General features: G+C 44.2%; 1 protein-coding gene across 1 annotated transcript in view; it reads left to right on the top strand.

Moving 5' to 3' along the window:
* Positions 1 to 2,419: 2,419 nt before the first annotated feature.
* The window catches only part of LOC311134127 (importin-9-like), a 28,257-nt gene continuing 4,320 nt past the window's right edge, over positions 2,420 to 26,356 (top strand). Inside the window, exons 1-19 of the mRNA XM_084167712.1 lie at positions 2,420 to 2,623; positions 4,225 to 4,286; positions 4,427 to 4,513; positions 4,635 to 4,836; positions 4,958 to 5,253; positions 5,396 to 5,496; positions 5,710 to 5,768; positions 5,988 to 6,139; positions 6,250 to 6,348; positions 6,566 to 6,672; positions 6,987 to 7,126; positions 8,960 to 9,122; positions 9,605 to 9,831; positions 9,992 to 10,140; positions 23,634 to 23,762; positions 23,901 to 24,176; positions 24,521 to 24,687; positions 24,914 to 25,047; positions 25,332 to 25,451. Of these exons, the coding sequence (XP_084023838.1) occupies positions 2,455 to 2,623; positions 4,225 to 4,286; positions 4,427 to 4,513; positions 4,635 to 4,836; positions 4,958 to 5,253; positions 5,396 to 5,496; positions 5,710 to 5,768; positions 5,988 to 6,139; positions 6,250 to 6,348; positions 6,566 to 6,672; positions 6,987 to 7,126; positions 8,960 to 9,122; positions 9,605 to 9,831; positions 9,992 to 10,140; positions 23,634 to 23,762; positions 23,901 to 24,176; positions 24,521 to 24,687; positions 24,914 to 25,047; positions 25,332 to 25,451 (2,839 nt within the window). The 5' untranslated portion in view covers positions 2,420 to 2,454. The remainder of the gene's footprint in view (positions 2,624 to 4,224; positions 4,287 to 4,426; positions 4,514 to 4,634; positions 4,837 to 4,957; positions 5,254 to 5,395; positions 5,497 to 5,709; positions 5,769 to 5,987; positions 6,140 to 6,249; positions 6,349 to 6,565; positions 6,673 to 6,986; positions 7,127 to 8,959; positions 9,123 to 9,604; positions 9,832 to 9,991; positions 10,141 to 23,633; positions 23,763 to 23,900; positions 24,177 to 24,520; positions 24,688 to 24,913; positions 25,048 to 25,331; positions 25,452 to 26,356) is intronic.

The raw sequence follows: 26,356 nt of genomic DNA, 5'->3' as shown, positions 1-26,356 counted from the left end.
TGAAAAACCCAGCAGCATTGCAGTTCTTGACACAAACCAGTACACCTGGCTCAAGGCTTAAAAATCCTTCTTTAACCTGTTCCTCCCCTTCATCTACACTGATTGATGTGGATTTAACAAGTGACATCAATAACGGATCATAGCTTTCACCTGGATTCACCTGGTCAGTTTATGTCATGGAAAGATCAGGTGTTTCTAATGTTTTGTACAGTCAGTGTATATGTTATCTATAGTATCTCCATTGTGAGCTCTCCCCAGGCTGTCTTTGCTTTTTGTCACCAACATCGGCCTACATTGTCAGAGGGGGAATCTTTTTATTTATCTTTAAAGCTTGAACTCTTTTAAAGGAGAGGAAAATATCCAAATGCAAAACATTGCTTGTTTCTACATAAACCAAACTCTTTTTGCTTAAAAAATGAAGAAACAATTGATTAGTGCAGAGGCTGAGTCCCATTTCTTTTTGTAAGCTGCTATTTTGTCATGTCCATATTCTCCAAACTGAGCCTCCTTTATGGCCACAGCCTTGCCCTACTACCAGATCACAACCACGATGACCCTCTCTGTATTAAGGAAAATTACAGCACCCCCAGGGCCGGACACCTTCAGCCATATGAATATGCTCCGTCATGGCTCTGTGTGTTACTAGTGAATAGCAGTATTTATGTATTTATTTGTCAACTTTTGCCAGATTTGGACATGAGAGTACACCAAGCCTCACTCTTGAGATATTGCCCTTGCCTTTTTCAAATAGTGGTACTGTGACGGTGGTGGGAAAGCAGATTCCAGCTATTACGTTCGTTTAGTATGTTTACCTTGATGTCTCTCCTCTGTTTTCCTAGCCAGACTCGCTGCAGCAATAAGTGAGTGTAATTTCAGCACCAAAAAACCACCTGGCTTTTTCTATTTTTACATTGAGTGTTTTCAATGTACGTTGCTTTTCCATGTGTCTAATACTTCCTGTACATTTTGTACAAAGACTTAAATTACAGCTGTAAAAGCAGAGTGTTACACTGTCTGAGTAAATGGGATGGGAGGGTTTGTCGGGTAGATCATGAGTTCACCCCATCGAAGCATACAATTCACTTACCCTATGTGCTGCTGTTAGGTGGATGAAAAATGAAAGAACAATATGAAGATGGTGACAATGCCCAGTGGTAGGCTACAGAATTGCCTCTTCCAAAAACAACCCCTGTTCCTTAACCTCTTTGGGGTTTGCAGATCTGAAGGGACCGGATAGGTGTAAAACTAGGTTATTATACTGTGATTTTCACCTACTCTTCCAATTGGTCTAGGGGAGCTTCCTGGTTATGTCGCTTACACCTATCCACTTATTTCAGATCTGCAAACCTAGAGGGGTAAGGGGTTGTTTTTGGACAGAGTCTCAGAGACTAAGGCTCTCTATAGCTCTATGGTGTCCTGAATTGATGGTGTGAGGCAGTTATGATCTGTATGTCCAATCAACTGTCAGCTTGAAAAACAAGATCAGCAAACCTTCAAAATGGCCTTCATGGTAGATAACAATCTCTGTTGCATGTTGCCACAGCCACATAAGATGCAACATTTAGGAACTGGTCTATTCTTCAGTAGCCTGACCTATTATAACTTTAAAATGTAACTGTGGAGGATGAAACTAGGCAGGTAGGCACTAGGCAGGTATCCAACACAATACATTCACCTCTGTACAGATTAATGCAGATGAAGGAGATGGAGGATTCAAAACTATTGACATTAATCCCAGGTGATGTGTAAAGAAGCAGGTTCAATTGAGTGACAGCTAAACATATGGCACAGTCACTATAGGGTCACCATCTGTGTCTGGGGGTAAGTGTATCTCAACTCAACAATCTTCATTCATTCTACTCAGTCTGGCTATTTTGCCTAACGTTGACGTTCTCAAGTTAAGATCAAAGTTCCTCACTTGGAACAACACTTATTTTGAAGTCAGTGGAGACTTACTTTTTACTGTTAGTTGTATCACCTCCTAGCCAAAAGATGGAGCTAATCACAAGCGGAAGCATTATCTTGGAAGAAAAAAGGTTATTTCTAAGTCCCGCTCACTGGTCCCCAGCGACTGGTCGTCACTAGTTAACACAGCCACTGTCATAATTACTAAACCCCGCCCATTTCTAAAATGTATCTTCTTAAAATATGATTTTAAAACTAACCGCACAGCTAACATTATGGCTAACCCTACATTTAAATTAAGACTAGCGGGTTTCCAATAGATAACACAGCCACAATCACACATTCAAAATTACAAATATCATTTTTTTTAAATAAAAAAATAAAAAAGCTTTTGGGTGTTAATTTAGTAATAGGGAAGTGTGGTTAAGGTTATGTTAAAAATCAGATTTTAAGAAGAAAATTTGTAGAAATATGCGGGGTTTATGACTTTGGGGCTGTGTTAACTAGTGAAGCGGGTTTCCCAGGCTTCCAGGCTCTGCGGGTGAAAACATGGCAGGCATGAGTGCGGCGGGTCCTCGGTCGGCCTCTGCCGCTGCTGGACCGGTTCAACAAGGACTTAAAGAAGCCTTGATTGATACGTTAACCGCTATCCTGTCCCCGGTGCAAGAAGTGCGAGCAGCCGCTGAGGAGCAAATAAAAGTGTTGGAAGTGACAGAGGGTAAGTTAAGCATGTACGCTGGCATTGCTATACCAGCTGATGTCAAGAGAGTGAAATTATATGATGATAGCTAAATACGTGCATATGGGCCTGTACGGAACGATAAATGCTAACTAACGTTATTGTACAGCAGACAAAAAAAACACTGTCATGTTGTTGGCTAACGTTAGCTTGTAATGATAAAACAGAATATAAAAGGTTCGGTTCTCTCCAATTGGCTAGCTAGCTAGCAAGTGGCGCAAATGAATCTTGTTTTCTTATTCCCAATTAGCTACCTAAATTAGCGGCTAACAAGTTAGTTAGCTGACAGAACAACCGTGTGTGTGTGTGTGTGTGTGTGTGTGTGTGTGTGTGTGTGTGTGTGTGTGTGTGTGTGGTGGGGGGGCACACTGTCTGCCTCCAGCATCCTTGATTGTTAGCTAATTTAGCAGCAATTTCATTCCGTTCTCTGTGTTGTTGTTGGAGCTAGTATCCACACATGATGATGATTGTGGACCAATTCAACCAGGGAGAATCTATTTTAACTGCCTGGAATTAAAATGGCAAGTTAACTAATGTGTGCTACTAAATAACTAGCTAGGTGGACTGACAATAAGCAGCAGATAAGACTTGATAGCTAGCTAGCAATTTACATTCGTGTAATCTTATTTCGAGCCCAGAGCCCTGCATTCTACTTGGAATTCTAGAAGAGTGATAGGATGAATCGATTATCAAGGCTTTGAAATCGTGTTAGGGTCGCTATAGTAACCATACATCTGGAAAGTTTTCCCGCGAGTATGATTCCTCAGTATTCCCGACTTCCGGATTCCAGCCTTGGAAAACTGACGGGATCAGTTGTTTTGACAACTCTGCTTTTCTCATGTTTTAATATTTATTCCCCCCACAGGAAAACATTGTTTCGTGTTCCCCCTTTGAATACATGAATGATCCATCTCAATACTGCAAACGCCCTTACCCTACTACCTTATGTATGTTGAAGGAATAGCTACCATATATGCTTACTTAGCTATAGTAAAGTACATTAGCTACCCTAAACCAGCTTGCCACTAATCCAAAATACAGTGGGGGGTGAATATAGGGACAGTGTGTACAGTGCCTTTGTCTGTGGTGTTCCTCTCTGGCATGGCTAAAAGGCTGATTGTGCAGGCTGCCTGTCAGGATCCACTGCAGTGTCACAGCAGCAAGAATGGGCCCATCAGGACTCTTTCTGAGGGAGCTGCTCTATGTATGGAGCTGTCAGCACTAACATTGTCTCCTGGACTCTGATGTCACTCTCAGTTAAAGCTGGGGGCAGAGCAGGGGCACATTGCAGGGATGAGTCTGACTAGCCTAAAACGCATTGGAAGAGTTCTCCAGTGCTTGTTGTAAATGCTCAAAGGTGCTAAGAATTGTCAATGTAATGTCGTGCGTATGGTGTTTTCAGATGTTGGGCATAAGTCCAATCATATGAAAATGTTTGACATTTTGTCCCTGCATTCCATGCATGCCTGCCATAGTTTCCGATGTTCCACCCCAATGACATGGCCAGTGTGCTTCCAAGAGTGTGTCTGTATGCCTGATGATCTGTCCACTGTGTTGATGTTGCTCAATTTGTTTTGTAGAGTTTGGAGTCCACCTCGCAGAGCTAACTGTAGATCCCCAGGGAGCTCTGGCCATTCGTCAGGTTAGTTAGCAGAAAAATTGTAGTTATATGGTGTGTGAGTATCTATTTTTTTATTTTTTTTTACTTCTCAGCATCTCCTTCACACTACTATATCTATCAATCAATTAATTCATTATACTGTATGTGTTTGATGTGTTCAGTTGGCCTCAGTCATCCTGAAGCAGTATGTGGAGACCCACTGGTGTTCCCTGTCTGAGAAGTTCAGGCCCCCAGAGACCACAGACCGGGTAAGCAAAGCAACATGTCATTCTTTCAACTAGCCTAGTTCAAATGGATCATTGTCAATGGCTAGCTATTTGAAAACATTGAGGAGGAGTTATGAAACTGCTAATGCTGCCTAAAATCCAGGCCAAGGCAGCCATCAGGGAGCTGTTGCCTGGGGGTCTCAGGGAGGCCATCAGTAAGGTGCGGTCCAGCGTGGCCTACGCTGTGTCGGCCATCGCCCACTGGGACTGGCCCGAAGCCTGGCCGCAGCTCTTCACCCTCCTCATGGACATGTTGGTCAGCGGCGACGTCAGCGCAGTGCACGGGGCCATGAGGGTCCTCACAGGTAAGGACACACACATCCCCAATTCCAAATTGACCTCTTTTCCTGTGCTCCATTTCCTGTGCTCCATTTGTATTCATGTATCTCCGTGTATTCACTTCATCCCTCTGGCATTTTCTCAAAGAGTTTACCCGTGAGGTGACAGATACTCAGATGCCTCTGGTGGCCCCAGTAATTCTGCCTGAGATGTACAAGATCTTCAGCATGATCGAGATCTACAGCATCCGTACCCGCTCCAGAGCCGTGGAGATCTTCACCACCTGTGCCAATCTGATCTGTGCGATAGAGGAGCTGGAAAAGGGTGCGGCCAAGGCCCTGATCTTCCCTGTAGTGCAGCAGTTCACTGAGGCATTCATTCAGGCCCTGCAGATGCCTGATGGACCCTCCTCAGACAGTGGCCTCAAGATGGAGGTCCTCAAGGTGAGAAAATGACCACAGAAGAATTTGTACTCTCATGAATTTATACAGCCAGATGTTGTGGTTTTGGGATCTGGAGGCCAAATGTTATCAGTTGTCCTAATCCTGATCCACCCTTCCCTTCACCTTTTTACCTCCTCCCAAGGCTGTGACGGCTCTAGTGAAGAACTTCCCTAAACCCATGGTTTTGTCCATGCAGCAGATTCTGCCCATCGTCTGGAACACCCTGACAGAGAGCGCTTCTTTATATCCTTCACAATGCAACTATGTCCTCTCCTCTTTCATCTTACGGTAGCTCAGTGTCTTCATTCATTCCCTTTGGGTCACATCTGTCAATAATGAGCGATTATCTCCACTTTGCCCTTTGTCACACTGAAATGGGAGCTAGCTAGCTAGCCCACCTAGCTGTAGAGAATGGTCTATGTCCTGAGAATGGGATTTCCTTAACCAGGTGTGCACTTATGTCAGAACAGAGGTCAACTACACAGAGGAGGTAGATGACCCCATTGACTCTGATGGTGAGTACAGCCTTATCATATTCATATCGTCAAGAATTTACTTAACTTTGTATGTACTGGCTGTAAAATGTGATTTTTAAAATGTCTAATAAATGTAATCATTCTATGTGACATGGGCTGATCTAGATATAACATATATAGTGAGCTATATACTTTCCTTAAGTCCTCTTGGTTTTGGTTGAGTTTAGAGGTATTTATTTGTGTGCGTTTTTCTCCCAGGTGAGGTTCTGGGCTTTGAGAACCTGGTGTTTAGCATCTTTGAGTTCGTCCACACGTTGCTGGAGAACAGCAAGTTTAAGAGCACAGTGAAGAAGGCTCTTCCTGAGCTCATCTACTACATCATTCTCTACATGCAGATCACTGAGGATCAGGTACAAACAACCTTGTGTGTGTGACATTTTTAAGAGAATCTGTTTAGTCAAAAAAGCCATAGGTTGGTATCATGTATGTATTCCTCATCATCAGTAGTCTTTCTCTGTAGATCAAGGTGTGGACGGCCAACCCCCAGCAGTTTGTGGAGGACGAGGATGACGACACCTTCTCCTACTCCGTCAGGATCTCAGCCCAGGATCTGCTGCTGGTGAGAACTTCACATGGGACACTTACAGTCTGGGCAAATCTGTAATACCTTATTCCCCATATAGTGTACTCTTTTCTGTGGCTCTATGTTTTAACCCTTCATGAAAGAATACTCCCACACGCAGACGGCTACCGTTCCATGTGTAGGTTCTGGTCAATGTGACCTTTTTGGAGACGTCACAAGACTTTTCAATTCAACCTTCCTCCTCTTCCAATAGGCTGTGGCGACGGAGTTCCAGAACGAGAGTGCGGCAGCATTGGCGGCGGCAGCAACAAGACACCTGCAGGAAGCAGAGCAGGCCAAGAACAGTGGCAACGAACACTGGTGAGGACTACACACACACACCGGCTGCATGACATCAGTGCCTCTCAAAAGTAATTAGTGGCTTCCTCTTCTTGTCTCCTGTTTGTCCTATGCACTGACCTGAAAACACAGGCTAGATGAAAGCAGTATGGATGTCTTTCAGGAATTTTGCTTTCATCTGTCCAGGTATTTTTATGTCGATGCAGACTGAGGAAAGGAGACAAGTAGAGCAGACCACTTTCGACTATTGAGATGCACCCCATAGCTAAACCATCACCATGCAGTCAGACTCTAGGTCTGCTCTCTCTTCACCCCTGTGTTATCCCGTCCTGCAGGTGGAAGGTCCATGAGGCGTGTATGTTAGCTCTGGGCTCAGTAAAGACCATCATCACAGAGAACGTGAAGAACGGCCGTGTTCAGTTTGATATGCACGGCTTCCTGGCTAACGTCATCCTGGCTGACCTCAACCTCTCAGGTTAGTCAGTCTGGGGTCTCTTGCTCAGCTCCTGGGAAGCAATGTTCAGTTATGTTATTCTTTTAAGTCTGTGACATTGTGATCAAGATATCAATGAAGCATGAGGGAGAAACTATAACCTGCATACACTGCAGCCCTGGACTCTAGAGTTTGACCGTGGCTCACAGTACAGTATGTGCCTACCTACAGTGGGGAGAACAAGTATTTGATACACTGCCGATTTTGCAGGTTTTCGTACTTACAAAGCATGTAGAGGTCTGTAATTTTTATCATAGGTACACTTCAACTGGGAGAGACGGAATCTAAATTGTATGATTTTTAAGTAATTCATTTGCATTTTATTGCATGACATAAGTATTTGATCACCTACCAACCAGTAAGAATTCCGGCTCTCACAGACCTGTTAGTTTTTCTTTAAGAAGCCCTCCTGTTCTCCACTCATTACCTGTATTAACTGCACCTGTTTGAACTCGTTACCTGTATAAAAGACACCTGTCCACACACTCAATCAAACAGACTCCAACCTCTCCACAATGGCCAAGACCTGCACAAGGCTGGGATGGGCTACAGGACAATAGGCAAGCAGCTTGGTGAGAAGGCAACAACTGTTGGCGCAATTATTAGAAAATGGAAGAAGTTCAAGATGACAGTCAATCACCCTCGGTCTGGGGCTCCATGCAAGATCTCACCTCGTGGGGCATCAATGATCATGAGGAAGGTGAGGGATCAGCCCAGAACTACACGGCAGGACCTGGTCAATGACCTGAAGAGAGCTGGGACCACAGTCTCAAAGAAAACCATTAGTAACACACTACGCCGTCATGGATTAAAATCCTGCAGCGCACGCAAGGTCCCCCTGCTCAAGCCAGCGCATGTCCAGGCCCGTCTGAAGTTTGCCAATGACCATCTGGATGATCCAGAGGAGGAATGGGAGAAGGTCATGTGGTCTGATGAGACAAAAATATAGCTTTTTGGTCTAAACTCCACTCGCCGTGTTTGGAGGAAGAAGGATGAGTACAACCCCAAGAACACCATCCCAACCGTGAAGCATGGAGGTGGAAACATCTTTCTTTGGGGATGCTTTTCTGCAAAGGGGACAGGACGACTGCACCGTATTGAGGGGAGGATGGATGGGGCCATGTATCGCGAGATCTTGGCCAACAACCTCCTTCCCTCAGTAAGAGCATTGAAGATGGGTCGTGGCTGGGTCTTCCAGCATGACAACGACCCGAAACACACAGCCAGGGCAACTAAGGAGTGGCTCCGTAAGAAGCACCTCAAGGTCCTGGAGTGGCCTAGCCAGTCTCCAGACCTGAACCCAATAGAAAATCTTTGGAGGGAGCTGAAAGTCCGTATTGCCCAGCGACAGCCCCGAAACCTGAAGGATCTGGAGAAGGTCTGTATGGAGGAGTGGGCCAAAATCCCTGCTGCAGTGTGTGCAAACCTGGTCAAGACCTACAGGAAACGTATGGTCTCTGTAATTGCAAACAAAGGTTTCTGTACCAAATATTAAGTTCTGCTTTTCTGATGTATGAACTACTTATGTCATGCAATAAAATGCAAATTAATTACTTAAAAATCATACAATGTGATTTTCTGGATTTCGTCTCTCACAGTTGAAGTGTACCTATGATAAAAATTACAGACCTCTACCTGCTTTGTAAGTAGGAAAACCTGCAAAATCGGCAGTGTATCAAATACTTGTTCTCCCCACTGTACCTAGCTAACTAACTGTAAGTCGCTCTGGATAAGAGTGTCTGCTAAATGACTAAAATTAAAAAAATTGAAATGTAGCTACATAATAACCCCCTGTCCCCTAACTCTTCCCACCAGCGGCCTCTCCATTCCTGCTGGGCCGTGCCCTTTGGGCAGCCAGCCGCTTCACAGCAGCCATGACCCCTGATCTCATCCAGCAGTTCCTCCAGGCCACCGTCAGCGGCCTGCATGACAGCCAGCCCCCCTCGGTCCGCATCTCAGCCGTACGCGCCATATGGGGGTGAGAGAGATCAACACTTAAAGGGAAAATCCACTCAAAACAAACTTTTGCTATTTGTTTCATTAGTCCACTGTTGATACAGTCCCAAAATGTTTTGCGTGTCAGCAGTCAAGTTATCAAGATATTGGACTTTCAAGAAGCAAAGTGTCACTTGCATCATGATGATGTGGCCAGTGACTGTATGAACAGTGGACTAATGGGAAAACGTATATATATATTGTTTTTGAGTGGAGTTTAAGAAAGCTTAAACCTCTATAGTTCTGACATGCTGTATAGAGCACACTAGAGGTTTTTTTTTTCCCTCCAGTCATAAACAATAAGCTAGACCAGGTAAAAGCAGTGATGGTATAGATAGATGGATAAATCCCTCTTTAGTTTGTCACCTAACTAGCCTTACAACATAAACAGTCACAACACCATAACAGTAAATGTGTTGGTATGCAGGTGGTTAATGTGTGTGTGCGTATGTGTGCTCTTCTCAGGTACTGTGACCAGCTGAAGCTGTCAGAGAGTACCCAGGTCCTGCAGCCGTTCCTTCCTGCTGTTCTGGAGGGGCTGGTGCAGCTGGCAGCCCAGTTCAGCTCCGAGGTGCTCACCCTGGTCATGGAGACCCTGTGTATCGTCTCCACCGTGGACCCAGCCTTCACCACCAGCGCAGAGAACAAGATCTGCCCCCTCACCATCGCCATCTTCCTCAAGTATAGTAATGGTAGGTAACTAACCTTGGCAGTTGGCACTCATTGAGTTCATCATTGAGTCCGATTTAATATATTGAGGTATTACCATATGGCTTACATCTATCCAAACCTTTCATATCAACACTTGTGCCGCCATATCCAACTCTCCCTTCCCTCCTGTCCTCTCCCCAGATCCAGTGGTGTCCTCTCTGGCCCAGGACATCTTTAAGGAGCTGGCCCAAATCGAGGCGTGCCAGGGACCCATGCAGGTGCGCCTCATCCCCACCCTGGTCAGCATTATGCAGGCCCCCCCTGACAAGATCCCCTCCGGCCTGTGTGCAGTAAGTCCACTCTGTGGAAGTCCTTATTTTACATCAGCATTATGTGTCAGACCAACTCAGTGGCCTTGTGGTTAGTGTCCACCCTGAGATTGGAAGGATGGGAGCTCGATCCCCGGCCAAGTCATACCAAAGATTGTAAAACTGGGACCCGATGCGTCTCTGCTTGGCACCCCTTAGAGAACGACCTATATGGATTTTCTAGGGCTGATACCATGTATGCATTAATCCATACATTTTTTATATATTTATATTTGACTTTGGTCAAAACAATCTAACTACATAACATAATGGTAATACTTGTATTTGATGAACTGGGTAAATGGAAGATTGCATAGGCCTACTCACAGTACAGGTGAATGCATATTCAATAGGAGTGTGTCCATGAGTTATTGATCTTATTTTGGCTGATCAGTGGAGTCTATGGTGCTACAGATAACAATATGTTTGCCTTCCATTTGAGACTTCCATTAAATCAAAATCAAATCAAATTTTATTGGCCGCATACGTTATAGCAAGATTTTCTGGTCTGATGAAACCAAGATTGAACTCTTTGGTCTGAATGAGACTCATGAGTCACGTCTGGAGGAAACCTGGCACCATCCCTACGATGAAAGGGACCATCACTACGGTGTGGGGATGTTTTTCAGCAGCAGGGACTGGGAGACTAGTCAGGATCGAGGGAAAGATGAACGGAGCAAAGTACAGAGAAATCCTTGACGAAAACCTGCTCCAGAGCGCTCAAGACCTCAGACTGGGGGCGAAGGTTCATCTTCCAACAGGACAACGACCCTAAGCACACAGCCAAGACAACGCAGGAGTGGCTTCGGAACAAGTCTTTGAATATCCTTGAGTGGCCCAGCCAGAGCCCGGACTTGAACCCGATCTAACATCTCTGGAGAGACCTGAAAATAGCTGTGCAGCGACACTCCCCATCCAACCTGACAGAGCTTGAGAGGATCTGCAGAGTGTTAGAAACTCCCCAAATACAGGTGTGCCAAGCTTGTCGCATCATACCCAAGAAGACTCAAGGCTGTAATCGCTGCCAAAGGTGCTTCAACAAAGTGCTGAGTAAAGGTTCTGAATACTTACAGCACCAGTCAAAAGTTTGGACACACATACTCATTCCAGGGTTTTTCTTTGTTTTTACTATTTTCTACATTGTAGAATGGTAGTGAAGACATAAACTATGAAACAACACACATGGAATCATGTAGTAACCAAAAAAGTATATTTAAAAAATATATTTTATATTTTAGTTTCTTCAAAGTAGTCACCCTTTGCCTTGATGACAGCTTTGCACACTCTTGGCATTCTCTCAACCAGCTTCATGAGGTAGTCACCTGGAATGCATTTCAATTAACAGGTGTGCCTTGTTAAAAGTTAATTTGTGGAATTTCTTTCCTTCTTAATGCGTTTGAACCAATCAGTTGTGTTGTGACAAGGTAGGGTTGGTATACAGAAGATAGCCCTTTTTGGTAAAAGACCAAGTCCATATTATGGCAAGAACAGCTCAAATAAGCAAAGAGAAATTACAGTCCATCATTACTTTAAGACATGAATGTCAGTCTTCTTCAAGTGCGGTCGTAAAAACCATCAATCGCTATGATGAAACTAGCTCTCATGAGGACCGCCACAGGAAAGGAAGACCCAGAGTTACCTCTGCTGCAGAGGATAAGTTAATTAGAGTTACCGGCCTCAGAAATTGCAGCCCAAATAAATGCTTCACAGAGTTCAAGTAAAATACACATCTCAACATCATCTCTTCAGAGGAGACTGCGTGAATCAGGCCTTCATGGTCGAATTGCTGTGAAGAAACCACTACTAAAGGACACCAATAAGTAGAAGAGACTTGCTTGGGCCAAGAAACATGAGCAATGGACATTAGACCGGTGGAAATCTGTCCTTAGGTCTAATGAGTCCAAATTTGAGATTTTTGGTTCCAACCGCCGTGTATTTGTGAGACGCAGAGTAGGTGAACGGATCTCCTCATGTGGTTCCCACCGTGAAGCATGGATGAGGAGGTGTGGGGGTGCTTCGCTGGTGACACTGTCTGTGATTTATTTAGAATTCAAGGCACACTTAACCAGCATGGCTACCATAGCATTCTGCAGCGATACACCGTCCCATCTGGTTTGCGATTAGTGGGACTATCATTTGTTTTTCAACAGGACAGTGACCCAAAACACACCTCCAGGCTGTGTAAGGGCTATTTGACCAAGAAGGAGAGTGATGGAGTGCTGCATTAGATGACCTGGCCTCCACATTCACCCGACCTCAACCCAATTGAGATGAGTTGGACCGCAGAGTGAAGGAAAAGCAGCCAACAAGTGCTCAGCATATGTGGGAACTCCTTCAAGAATGTTGGAAAAGCATTCCAGGTGACTACCTCATGAAGCTGGTTGAGAGAATGCCACGAGTGTGCAAAGCTGTCATCAAGGAAAAGGGTGGCTACTTTGAAGAATCTCAAATATAAAATATATTTTGATTTGTTTAACACTTTTTTTGGTTACTACATGATTCCATATGTGATATTTCATAGTTTTGATGTCTTCACTATTATTCTACAATGGTACTGTATGTACAGTTGGAGTCATTAAAACTCATTTTTCAACCACTCCACAAATGTCTTGTTAACAAACTATAGTTTTGACAAGTTGGTTAGGACATCTACTTTGTGCATGACACAAGTAATTTTTCCAACAATTGTTTACAGACAGATTATTTCATTTATAATTCACTGTATCATAATTCCAGTGGGTCAGAAGTTTACATGCACTAAGTTGACGGAGCCTTTAAACAGCTTGGAAAATTCCAGAAAATGTAATGGCTTTAGAAGCTTCTGATAGGCTAATTTACATCATTTGAATCAATTGGAGGTGTACCTGTGGATGTATTTCAAGGCCTACCTTCAAACTCAGTGCCTCTTTGCTTGACATCATGGGAAAATCAAAAGAAATCAGCCAAGACCTCAGAAAAAAAATTCTACACCTCCACAAGTCTGGTTCATCCTTGGGAGCAATTTCCAAACGCCTGAAGGTACCACGTTCATCTGTACAAACAATAGTACGCAAGTAAAAACACCACGGGTAGAAACAGGTACAAAAGTATCTATATCCACAGTAAAACGAGTCCTATATTGACATAACCTGAAAGGCTGCTCAACAAGGAAGAAGCCACTGCGCCAAAACCGCCATAAAAAAGCCAGACTACGGTTTGCAACTGCACATTGGGACAAAGATCGTACTTTTTGGAGAAATGTCCTCTGGTCTGATGAAACAAAAATAGAACTGTTTGGCCATAATGACCATCGTTATGTTTGGAGGAAAAAGGGGGTACTTGCAAGCCAAAGAACACCATCCAAACCGTGAAGCACGGGGGTGGCAGCATCATGCTTTGGGGGTGCTTTGCTGCAGGAGGGACTGGTGCACTTCACAAAATAGATGGCATCATGAGGAAGGAAAATGATGTAGATATATTGAAGCAACATCTCAACACATCAGTCAGGAAGTTAAAGCTTGGTCGCAAATGGGTCTTCCAAATGGACAATGACCCCAAGCATACTTCCAAAGTTGTGGCAAATGGCTTAAGGACAACAAAGTCAAGGTATTGGAGTGGCCATCACAAAGCCCTGACCTCAATCCTATAGAAAGTTTGTGGGCAGAACTGAAAAAGCGTGTGCGAGCAAGGAGGCCTACAAACCTGACTCAGTTACACCAGCTCTGTCAGGAGGAATGGGCCAAAATTCACCCAACTTATTGTGGAAAGCTTGTGGAAGGCTACCTGAAACGTTTGACCCAAGTTAAACAATTTAAAGGCAATGCTACCAAATACTAATTGAGTGTATGTAAACGTCTGACCCACTGGGAATGTGATGAAAGAAATAAAAGCTGAAATAAATCATTCTCTCTACTATTATTCTGACATTTCACATTCTTAAAATAAAGTGGTGATCCTAACTGACCTAAGACACTGAATTTTTACTAGGATTAAATGTCAGGAATTGTGAAAAACTCAGTTTAAATGTATTTGGCTACGGTGTATGTAAACTTCCGACCTCAACTGTAAATGTGATATTTCTGTTTTATATTTTTTTATACATTTGCTAAAACCAGTTTTTGCTTTGAGGTTATGGGCTATTGTGTGTAGATTCATGAGGGGAAAAAACAATTTTAATCAATTTTAGAATAAGGCTGTGTCATGACTTGCCCTCATGGGCTGAGGATCAAAGATGCCGGCTAGGCAAAGGTTTGAACACCCCCTCTCCTGGGGGCCAGTTTTATGACCGGTCATAAATACCTTGCAGAAACGTTATTTTCCATGCCATGCAGCATTGGGAGAGGGAATTTCCCTGTGAACAAAGGAAGTCTTCCCACCAAGACTCCAACATCCAAAATTGGATAATGAAACAATATTCATACTTCAAAGAATGTGGGAAATGGTCGGTGGGGACTTAAAAAACAATCATGTCATTCGTTACTATGTTGTGATGTCATTAAAGACGGTGGAACAACATAACTGTATCTCTGGGGGTGTACACTTCTCAGTTATGAGGTTTGCATTTAATTGTTGTATAAAACAAATGATTAAGTATAATTATACGTTTGTGAAGATGACAATGTGATTTTAGCATTCTAGAAGAGATTATAGTTTTCCATATTGATTTGTTCTCAGTCAGTGGCCATGCCCAGATGAGCACAAACATGATGGAACACCCCTTTTTACCCCGAGGGCATAAAAAGCCTTTGAAAAACAAATTCGCATTAGACCAGGAAGCGTGAAGCTGAAGCTACACAGCTTAAAATGGTTAGACCAAGAAGACCAGGAAGCCCCACGACTTAAAATGGTTGAATTTCTACCAGACCAGCAGATGTGAAGCGTGAGCTAAACGTTACAAAATGGTTAAACTCTACAGACCAGCCGACATGCAGCGCGAGCTGAATATGGCAAAATGGTGAAACTCTCAACCTCTATACGAGGTGAAGAAAAAGACAACGCACTAGACCTTATCATCTCAGTCTCCAGCTGGCATGTATAGTCGTCTGGAGAACTTTCACTAAAGACATGAGTTGGGAAGGACAATCCCTTTCAGACAACCATTGGTACATCTGAAGTATCTATACTAACGAACCACCGCATTTAACCATGACAAGGTGACGGGGAATATGGCAGAATACAAACAGAGTGGTCGTTCCCTCCGCAAGGCAGGCAAAACATCAATATCTAGACAAAGTGGAGTCGCATTTCAACGGCTCAGACACGAGACGTATGTGGCAGGGTTTACAGACAATCACGGACTACAATAGGAAAACCAGCCACGTCGCGGACACCGATGGCTTACTGCCAGACAAGCTTTGAGGATAACACAGTGCCACCGACGCGGCCAGCTACCAAGAACTGTGGGCTCTCCTTCTCCGTGGCCGACGTGAGTAAGACATTTAAACGTGTTAACCCTCGCAAGGCTGCTGGCCCAGACGGGATTCCTAGCCGCATCCTCAGAGCATGCGCTGAACAGCTGGCTGGTGTGTTTATGGACATATTCAATCTCTCCCTATTCCAGTCTGCTGTCCCCACATGCTTCTAGATGGCCACCATTGTTCCTGTACCCAAGAATGCAAAGGTAATTGAACTAAATGACTATCGCCCCGTAGCACTCACTTCTGTTATCATGAAGTGCTTTGAGAGACTAGTCAAGGATCATATCACCTCCACCTTACCTGTCACCCTAGACCCACTTCAATTTGCTTACCGCCCCAATAGGTCCACAGACGATGCAATCGCCATCACACTGCCCTACCCATCTGGACAAGAGGAATACCTACAGTTGAAGTCGGGAGTTTACATACACCTTAGCCAAATACATTTAAACTTTTTCACAATTCCTGACATTTAATCCTAGTAAAAAATTCCCTTTCTTAGGTCAGTTAGGATCAACACTTTTTATTTTAAGAATTTGAAAGGTCAAAATAATAGTATAGAGAATGATTTATTTCAGCTTTTATTTCTTTCATCACATTCCCAGTGGGTCAGAAGTTTACATACACTCAATTAGTATTTGGTAGCATTGCCTTTAAATTGTTTAACTTGGGTCAAACGTTTCGGGTAGCCTTCCACAAACTTCCCACAATAAGTTGGGTGAATTTTGGCCCATTCCTCCTGACAGAGCTGGTGTAGCTGAGTCAGGTTTGTAGGCCTCCTTGCTCGCACACACTTTTTTAGTTCTGCCCACAAATGTTCTATAGGATTGAGGTCAGGGCTTTGTGATGGCCACTCCAATACCTTGACTTTGTTGTCCTTAAGCCATTTTGCCACAACTTTGGATGTATGCTTGGGGTCATTGTCCATTTGGAAGACCCATTTGCGACCAAGCTTTAACTACCTGACTGATGTCTTGAGATGTTGCTTCAATATATCCACATAATTTTCCTTCCTCATGATGCCATCTATTTTGTGAAGTGCACCAGTCCCTCCTGCAGCAAAGCACCCCCACAGCATGATGCTGCCACCCCCACAGCATGATGCTGCCACCCCCGTGCTTCACGGTTAGGATGGTGTCCTTCGGCTTGCAAGCTTGCCCCTTTTTCCTCCAAACATAACAATGGTCATTATGGCCAAACAGTTCTATTTTTGTTTCATCAGACCAGAGGACATTTCTCCAAAAAGCATGACCTTGTCCCCATATGCAGTTGCAAACCGTAGTCTGTCTTTTTTATGGCGGTTTTAGAGCAGTGGCTTCTTCCTTGCTGAGCGGCCTTTCAGGTTATGTCGGTATAGGACTTGTTTTACTGTGGTCTGCACAACGCATCACCGGGGGCAAACTACCTGCCCTCCAGGACACCTACAGCACCCATTGTCACAGGAAGGCCAAAAAGATAATCAAGGACAACTACCACCCGAGCCACTGCCTGTTCACCCCACTATCATCCAGAAGGTGAGGTCCGTACAGGTGCATCAAAACTGGGACCGAGAGACTGGAAAACAGCTTCTATCTCAAGGCCATCAGACTGTTAAACAGCCATCACTAGCACAGAGGTGCTGCTGCCTGCATACAGACTTGAAAATCACTGGCCACTTTAATAAATGGAACACTAGTCACTTTAATAATGCCACTTTAATAATGTTTACATATCTTGCATTACTCGTCTCATATGTATATACTGTATTCTATACTATCGTAATAGTTTACATATCTTGCATTACCCATCTCATATGTATACACTGTATTCTATACTATCGATTGCATCTTAGCCTATGCCACTCTAACAATGACATTGCTCATCCATATATGTATATATTCTTATTACATTCCTTTACTTAGATTTGTGTGTATTAGATATTTGTTGTGGAACTGTTAGATATTACTGCGCTGTCGGAACTAGAAGCACAAGCATTTCGCTACACTCGCAATAACATCTGCTAACCAAGTGTATGTGACCAATACATTTGATTTGATATGTCACGTCACGACAGCTGTAACATAACAAAATGTGGAAAAAGTCAAGGGGTCTGAATACGTGTGTGTGTGTGTGTATGTATGTGCAGCAGTGGGCCCCAGAGATGCGTCTATACAGGCCCTCCTTTGTGTGGACACATCCTGGCAGCCATCAACCACTGTCCCGCTGCCTTGTGGGTTAGTGTGGTACGACAAAGGCTAGGGGAGCATACCCTGAGAGAAAAGCAGCGTGCGGTAGTCGGATGCCGACAGACTGGGGATCCGGCAGCCTCCTGCAGCTGTGGAAGATACTGGTCGTCCTGGGTATCCCCCCTTGCCACTGGAATTCACCTTCCTACAGTGAAGTAGTGCTGTTGGGGATTGCACACCCTCAGCGGCACTTTTAAATAACTTCCTTTGCTTAGGTATCCACTTCTGACCTCGGTGAAGCCATCAACCGGAAACCGGACTACAGTCTGGCGGCATTGGGGTGTCTGGTGACGGGGGCAGGAGTGAAAGCACCGGGAGCCCTTAATCAGACCCCTGCACGCCAGCGGCACAGCTGGGACTTGAGTGGCAGCTGCTCTCGGCAGACCCCTGTGTTACTGGGCAGCCCTATTTAGGAGCCACACTGCTCACCCCAGCTGGGGAGAGGCCTAGAAAAGTTGGCCTAAAAATTGCCCACTCACTCTATCCTGGATAGGCTACTGCACCTTTCGGGAGTTCCACTCAGCGGTCAAAAAATGCAAAAGAAAATGATTCCCCTGAAACTGGCGACATGGAACATCAGAACTCTTTTGGACACTGACGATAATAGCGATAGACCACATCAGACAACAGCTCTGATTGCTGCAGAACTAAGACTCTACGACATTGACATTGCTGCCCCGAGTGAGACCAGGTTCCTGGATGAAGGTTCCCTGAAAGAGGAGGAGGAAGGCTACACCTTCTTCTGGAAAGGTTACCCTCCGGGTGGACAATATCAGCACGGTGTGGGACTGGCAATTAAAAACAGCCTTTTACCCAGCCTCGGAGGGCATAGCAGGATTTCTTCTAAGCTTCCGGGTTAGAGTCCCGCTCCTTGAAAGCGGCAGCTCTACCCTTTTAGCTCAGTGTGGATGTTGCCTGTAATCCATGGCTTCTGGTTGGGGTAGGTACGTACGGTCACTGTGGGGACGACGTCATCGATGCACTTATTGATGAAGCCAGTGACTGATGTGGTGTACTCCTCAATGCTATCTGAAGAATCCCGGAACATATTCCAGTCTGTGCTAGCAAAACAGTCCTGTAGTTTAGCATCTGCGTCATCTGACCACTTCCTTATTAACGGAGTCACTGGTGCTCCCTGCTTTAGTTTTTGCTTATAAGCAGGAATCAGGAGGATAGAGTTATGGTCAGATTTGCCAAATGGTGGGCGAGGGAGAGCTTTGTATGCGTCTCTGTGTGTGGAGTAAAGGTGGTCTAGAGTTTTTTTTTCCTCTGGTTGCACATTTAACATGCTGGTAGAAATTAGGTAGAACGGATTTAAGTTTCCCTGCATTAAAGTCCCCGGCCACTAGGAGCGCTGCCTCTGGATGAACGTTTTCCTGTCTGCTTATGGCCTTATACAGCTCATTGAGTGCAATCTTAGTGCCAGCATCGGTTTGTGGCGGTAGATAGACAGCTACAAAAAATATAGATGAAAACTCTCTTGGTAAATAGTGTGGTCTACAGCTTATCATGAGATACTCTACCTCAGGCGAGCAAAATCTCGAGACTTCCTTAATATTAGATTTTATGCACCAGCTGTTGTTTACAAATATACACAGACCGCCACCCCTTGTCTTACCGGAGTCAGCCGTTCTATCCTGCCGATGTAGCGTATATCCCGCCAGCTGTATGTTGTCCATGTCGTCGTTCAGCCACGACTCGGTGAAACATAAGATATTACAGTTTTTAATGTCCCGTTGGTAGGATAACCTTAGTCTTAGGTTATCCAATTTGTTCTCAAATGATTGAACATTGGCTAATAGGATTGATGTAAGAGGCAGTTTACTCTCTCGCCGTCGGATCCTTACAAGGCACCCCGACCTACGTCCACAATATCTCTGTCTCTTTCTCATGCGAATGACGGGGATTTGGGCCTTGTCGGGTGTCTGTAGAATATCCTTCGCGTCCGACTCGTTGAAGAAAAAATCTTTGTCCAATACGAGGTGAATAATCGCTGTCCTGATATCCAGAAGCTCTTTTTGGTCATAAGAGACGGTGGCAGAAACATTATGTACAGAATAAATTACAAACAATGCGAAAAAACACACATAATAGTACAATTGGTTAGAGGGCTGTAAAACGTCAGCCATCTTCTCCGGCGCCATCCATTCGTTCACCAAAGAATTCACTGTTAACTCAGAAGTGGAAGTCATCATCGGATACGATGGACTATTGAAGAAGAAGTGTATATATGTTTATGATGGTATGTATAGACATTATGGACAGTATGCTGATAGAATATGTAGTATATCTGTAGAGTACATAGGATAGAATAGTATATGTACAGCAATAGTTGAATAGGATGTTCTTGATTAGAATACAGTTTTATACATGTGAAATGAGTAAAACAGTATGTAAACATTATTAAAGTGACCAGTGTTCCATTATTAGCCTACTGATCAACAACATTTGCATAGAAGCATCACTCCAGCATGTCACGCCTGTATGGAAGGACATCATACAGTGAGGGAAAAAAGGATTTGATCCCCTGCTTATTTTGTACGTTTGCCCACTGACAAAGAAATGATCAGTCTATAATTTTAATGGTAGGTTTATTTGAACAGTGAGAGACAGAATAACAACAAATCATCACTGGGGCCAAGCTTCCTGCCATCCAGGACCTCTATACCAGGCGGTGTCAGAGGAAGGCCCTCAAAATTGTCAAAGTCTCCAGCCACCCTAGTCATAGACTGTTCTCTCTGCTACCGCACGGCAAGCGGTACCGGAGTGCCAAGTCTAGGTCCAAAATACTTCTCAACAGCTTCTACCCCCAAGCCATAAGACTCCTGAACAGCTAATCATGGCTACCCAAACTATTTGCACTGCCCCCCCACCCCACCCCATCCCCCTCTTTTACGCTGCTGCTACTCTGTTAATTATTTATGCATAGTCACTTTAACTCTACCCACATGTACATATTACCTCAACTAGCCGGTGCCCCCGCACATTGACTCTGCACCGGTACCCCCCTGTATATATAGCCTCCCTACTGTTATTTTATTTTACTTCTGCTCTTTTTTTCTCAACACTTTTTTGTTGTTTTATTTTACTATTTTTATTTAAAAATAAATGCATTGTTGGTTAAGGGCTGTATGTAAGCATTTCACTGTAATGTCTACACCTGTTGTATTCGGCGCATGTGGCCAATAAAATTAGATTTGATTTGATTTGAATTAGGCACCATCCCTGGGGTGAAGCATGTTGGGGGCTGCATCATGCTGTGGGGATGTTTTTCAGCGGCAGGGACTGGGAGACTAGTCAAGATAGAGGGAAAGATGAATGGAGCAAAGTACAGAGAGATCCTTCATGAAAACCTGCTCCAGAGCACTCAGGACCTCAGACTGGGGTAAAGGTTCACCTTCCAACAGGACAACGACCCTAAGCACACAGCCAAGACAACGCAGGAGTGGCTTCAGGACAAGTCTTAATGTCCTTGAGTGGCCCAGCTAGAGCCCGGACTTGAACCCGATCGAACATCTCTGGAGAGACCTGAAAATAGCTGTGCAGTGACAATCCCCATCCAACCTGACAGAGCTTGAGAGGATCTGCAGAGAAGAATGGGAGAAACTCCCCAAATACAGGTGTGCCAAGCTTGTAGCGTCATAACCAAGAAGACTCAAGGCTGTAATTGCTGCCAAAGGTGCTTCAACAAAGTACTGAGTAAAGGGTCTAAATACTTATGTAAATGTGATATTTCTAAAAACCTGTTTTTCTTTGTCATTATGTGGTATTATGTGTAGATTGATGTGGGGGGAAAAAACAGTTTAATCCATTTTAGAATAAGGCTGTAACGTAACAATGTGGAAAAAGTCAAGGGGTCTGAATGCTTTCCGAATGCACTCTATTTAATCAAGATATAATAAGATGGCCCTAAAGATATATTAGTGTTTTATTTATTTTTTTTAATGTTTTTTTTTGTTGGTACAAATGTTCGAATTTTTCTTCCACTTTGACCTTTCATCCACCTCAATTCGTCGGGGCATGGACTCTACAAGGTGTCAATAGCGTTCCACAGGGATACTGGCCCATGTTAACTCCAATGCTTCCCATAGTTGTGTCAAGTGGGCTGAATGTCGTTTGGGTGGTGGACCATTCTTGATAGACACAGGAAATTGTTGAGCATGGACAAACCCAGCAGTGTTGCAATTCCTAACACAAACCAGTGCGCCTGGAACCTACTACCATACCCCATTTAAAGCACTTACATTTGTTGTCTTGCACATTCACCCTCTGAATGGCACACATACACAATCCATGTCTCAATTTACTCTAGGATTAAAAATTTTACCTGTCTCATCCTCTATACTGATTTGAGGTGGATTTAAAAAGTGACATCAATAAGGGATCATGGCTTTCACCTGGATTCACCTGGTCAGTCTATGTCATGGAAAGAAGCAGGTGTTCTTCATGTTTAGTATACTCAGTGTATGTCTATGGGGTATGTATTATGTAGGCACCGGAGCTGAGCCATAAGGGAGGCATCTACCACCCCACTATCACGATCATATTAGGGGGGCAATGTAGCCTACGTAACCTATTTAACCTGTTTCTGAAATCACCACTACCCACTAATGATCTTGTCATTTTTGCAGATTAATAGTAATGTATCAACATTTATAATTGACAAATTAGCTATGACTTATCCAAAATCGAATGGTTTTGACCGTTTTAAAGTTTTTATCGAGTGATCTTCACTTCTCGCTTCAGCCATGCAGTGCTCCTCGCAAAAGTGATTGCTGTCCTCGTTATGAAATGATTAACTTTACCCTTTTATATCTAAAAATGACCATATGCATTGATTGTTTTAAAGCGAAACTATTGCTGATGGTGAACCTGAACAATTAAAGTAAAATATATTGTAAGCCCTGTTCAGCAGGTATAGCCAGATTAGTTGTCTCAGGTAGCTTACTTTTATTCCGGTAAAAAACAATTTTCAACAGTGCATAGATAACGATATCCTAGCAAATTATATAGGCTTTATTAGTTGAGAGACAACATAATATCACGCAAGCCATTTTAGCATTTGATTGCTGAAGGTGCCGAGCAAATGTGCAAGATCAGGAACAGGCCGCCTACCTTGCAGTGCGCAGTGTGACTAGGCTGCTGATATTGCCTGGGGTTGTTCGGCATTCAAAATTACTTGTAGATCAATGACTGTCAACACAATTACATGTAGTTCGACACTGAAGGTATTTTCGGAAGGTAGAAAGAATGTTGAAATTTTTTTATTGTGAACTGGCGATTCGTGACTTTTGAATTTATTTTCTGACTGAAGCATGCTACATTTGGATCGATTTGGTGTCCACGGACCAATTTAGCCTGACGACTCACACTTAATTATTCCGCTGCTCTGTTGTTCGCTATATACATAGTCTGAGACTGCCATCATTGAAGTTGTTTGTGGTGACAAGGGGCGTTGTACAAAACAAAGTCATCAGCGATTGGATAGTCTAACCAATCAGATAATCACATTTTCTAACCGTCGCTTTACCCATGTGTGTTCGGCCTCTGGCCCAACCCATCGGTTTCTGGACCAATCAGATGGCCCTAATGTGTTTGCATTCAGTGACTGGTCGGGGTGGTACTCCGATCCAGATTAATTGCAGAGAAGATACTAACGTCCGTGGGCGTGGCTTGGCGTTTGGTCTGGGTAGCCAGGCAATAGACCAATACACTTGTATCTTAAACATTTGAATCGGGGACCGATTTATTGTGAATCGTTACATCCCTATTATTGACTATCAACTTTTAGGGTCCCAGTCAGTCATATATTGACAATTTGTCTCCTGTGTTTTTCCCCCAACCTCCCTGACAGACAGCCATAGACATCTTGACCACAGTGGTCAGATACACCAAACCCCCGCTCTCTGAGATGCTGGTCTGCCAGGCCTTCCCTGTGGTGGCCCAGTGTACCCTCCGCGCGGATGACAACACCACCATGCAGGTACACACAAACAGACTGGGAAGGGCACAAAGATGTTAATCCCAACACTATTTTTTACACCAGTACACATATATATTTTTCTCCCCTGTATATATGCATTCATGGAAATTAAATGAACTCTAACCCCATCCTCTTCAGAACGGTGGTGAGTGTCTGCGGGCGTATGTGTCGGTGGCCCTGGAGCAGGTGGGCCAGTGGAGGGACACGGAGGGCCACAGTGGACTGTGGTACGTGATGCAGGTGGTCAGCCAGCTACTTGACCCCAGGACATCAGAGTTCACCGCTGCCTTCGTGGGCCGCCTGGTGTCCACGCTGATCGCCCGCGCCGGCACCGAGCTGGGAGAGCAGCTGGACCAGATCCTCAGAGCCATCCTCAGCAAGATGCAGCAGGCCGAGACGCTCAGTGTCATGCAGGTAGGACAAAACACCTCCGTCTGTCACTCTCTGGAACTGACCCCTCTAAATCTATCAGAGGAATTCAGTGTTTTCTGGGATGTTGAGGTGTCAACATGTCAAGCTTCCAGTATTCAATTGATACTAATCTGTTGTATAGCACCTTGCATCATGGTTATTCAGCAATTGCTATTTTTCCACCCATATAGACCCTGCTAACATCTGACTCCTCTCCCCAGTCTCTGACCATCTCTCTCTCCTCCTCTCCCCAGTCTCTGACCATCTCTCTCCTCCTCTCCCCAGTCTCTGACCATCTCTCTCCTCCTCTCCCCAGTCTCTGACCATCTCTCTCCTCCTCTCCTTAGTCTCTGATCATGGTGTTTGCCCACCTGGTCCACTCTCAGCTGGAGCCTTTGTTGGAGTTCCTGTGTAGTCTGCCGGGCCCCACAGGGAAACCGGCCCTGGAGTTTGTCATGGCTGAGTGGATGAGCCGACAGCACCTCTTCTACGGACAGTATGAGGGCAAAGTCAGGTGAGGGCTTAGGGCCGTGCCCTGGAGCATCCACTGTCCCCAAGATAGATGATAAAGTAGAATATGACTGTGTTGTCCACCTGTTGAAGTGAAGGTGTGTTCCTCTCTGTACTCCCCTTTCCACCTTTATTACTAGGGATTTGAACCGTTAAACGCTAAGAATCTATTCATTATTTTGTCAGTTTATAACATTTGTGCTTCCCCTTCTCCTGTTGTCCCTGTGTAGTACGGTAGCCCTGTGTAAGCTTCTGCAGCACGGCCTCAACACCAACGACAAGCGTCTCCAGGACATCGTTGTCAAGGGCGAGGAGCTCTTCGGCTCTGACGATGGCATCCGCACACGCTCCAAGTCTGCCAAGAGTACGACCAATACCGACATCCTCTTTGTGATCAGCTGTTTATCTTAGCATTTACTAGAAATATAATATAAGAGAATAAACAAAAAAAAGCTATACATTTGCTGAAGATAATTACATTGCCTATATGAATGAATGATCCATATAAGCACCCTCTTCCCCCATTCTCTGGCCTAGTGTATGATAAGGAATGCATTTGCTTCATTGTTAATGTTTTTGTTGGTGGTCTACTCTTTGATGGTATGCACATCTTAGTGTTGCTAAAGGTCTCGGTCTCTCTTTCTCCAGATCCAGAGAAGTGGACCAACATTCCGTTGCTAGTGAAGGTCTTTAAGTTGATTGTCAATGAGCTGTCGTCAGTGGTGGAGGCCAACGCAACCAGAGCTGCCGCAGCAGACTGGAGTCCAGGTGATGAGTCACTTCTATGTAACAGCCACACGTCAGTTTCTCTCTTTGGCCTTGAGGGGATAGTTCAGCCAAATTACAATATGATATACACTGAACAAAAATATAAACGCAACATGTAAAGTGTTGGTACCATGTTTCATGAGCTGAAATACAAGATCCCTGAAATGTTCCATACACACAAAAAACGTACTTCTCTCAAATTTTGTGCACAAATTTGTTTACATCCCTGTTAGTGAGCATTTCTCCTTTCCCAAGATAATCCATCCACCTGACAGGTGTGACACATCAAGAAGCTGATTAAACGGCATGGTCATTACACATGAGCACCTTTATTTCTTATTTTTTATTTCACCTTTATTTAACCAGGTAAGCCAGTTGAGAACAAGTTCTCATTTACAACTGCGACCTGGCCAAGATAAAGCAAAGCAGTGCGATAAAAACAACAACAACAGAGTTACATATGGAATAAACAAAAACGTACAGTCAATGACACAATAGAAAATGTATATACAGTGTGTGCAAATGTAGTAAGTTATGGAGGTAAGGCAATAAATAGGCCATAGTGCAAAATCATTTAGTATTAACACTGGAGTGATGGATGTGCAGAAGATGATGTGCAAATAGAGATACTGGGGTGCAAATGAGCAAAATAAATAACAATGTAAATAACAATATGGGGATGAGGTAGTTGGGTGGGCTAATTACAGATGGGCTGTGTACAGGTGCAGTGATCGGTAAGCTGCTCTGACAACTGATGCTTAAAGTTAATGAGGGAGATAAGTGTCTCCAGCTTCAGAGATTTTTGTAGTTCGTTCCAGTCATTTGCAGCAGAGAACTGGAAGGAATGGCAGCCAAAGGAGGTGTTGGCTTTGGGGATGACCAGTGAGATATACCTGCTGGAGCGC

The sequence above is a fragment of the Coregonus lavaretus genome, assembly GCF_964263955.1.
Source record: "Coregonus lavaretus genome assembly, chromosome: 8".
Classification (NCBI taxonomy): domain Eukaryota; kingdom Metazoa; phylum Chordata; class Actinopteri; order Salmoniformes; family Salmonidae; genus Coregonus; species Coregonus lavaretus.
This window is presented reverse-complemented; position numbering and strand designations above follow the sequence as displayed.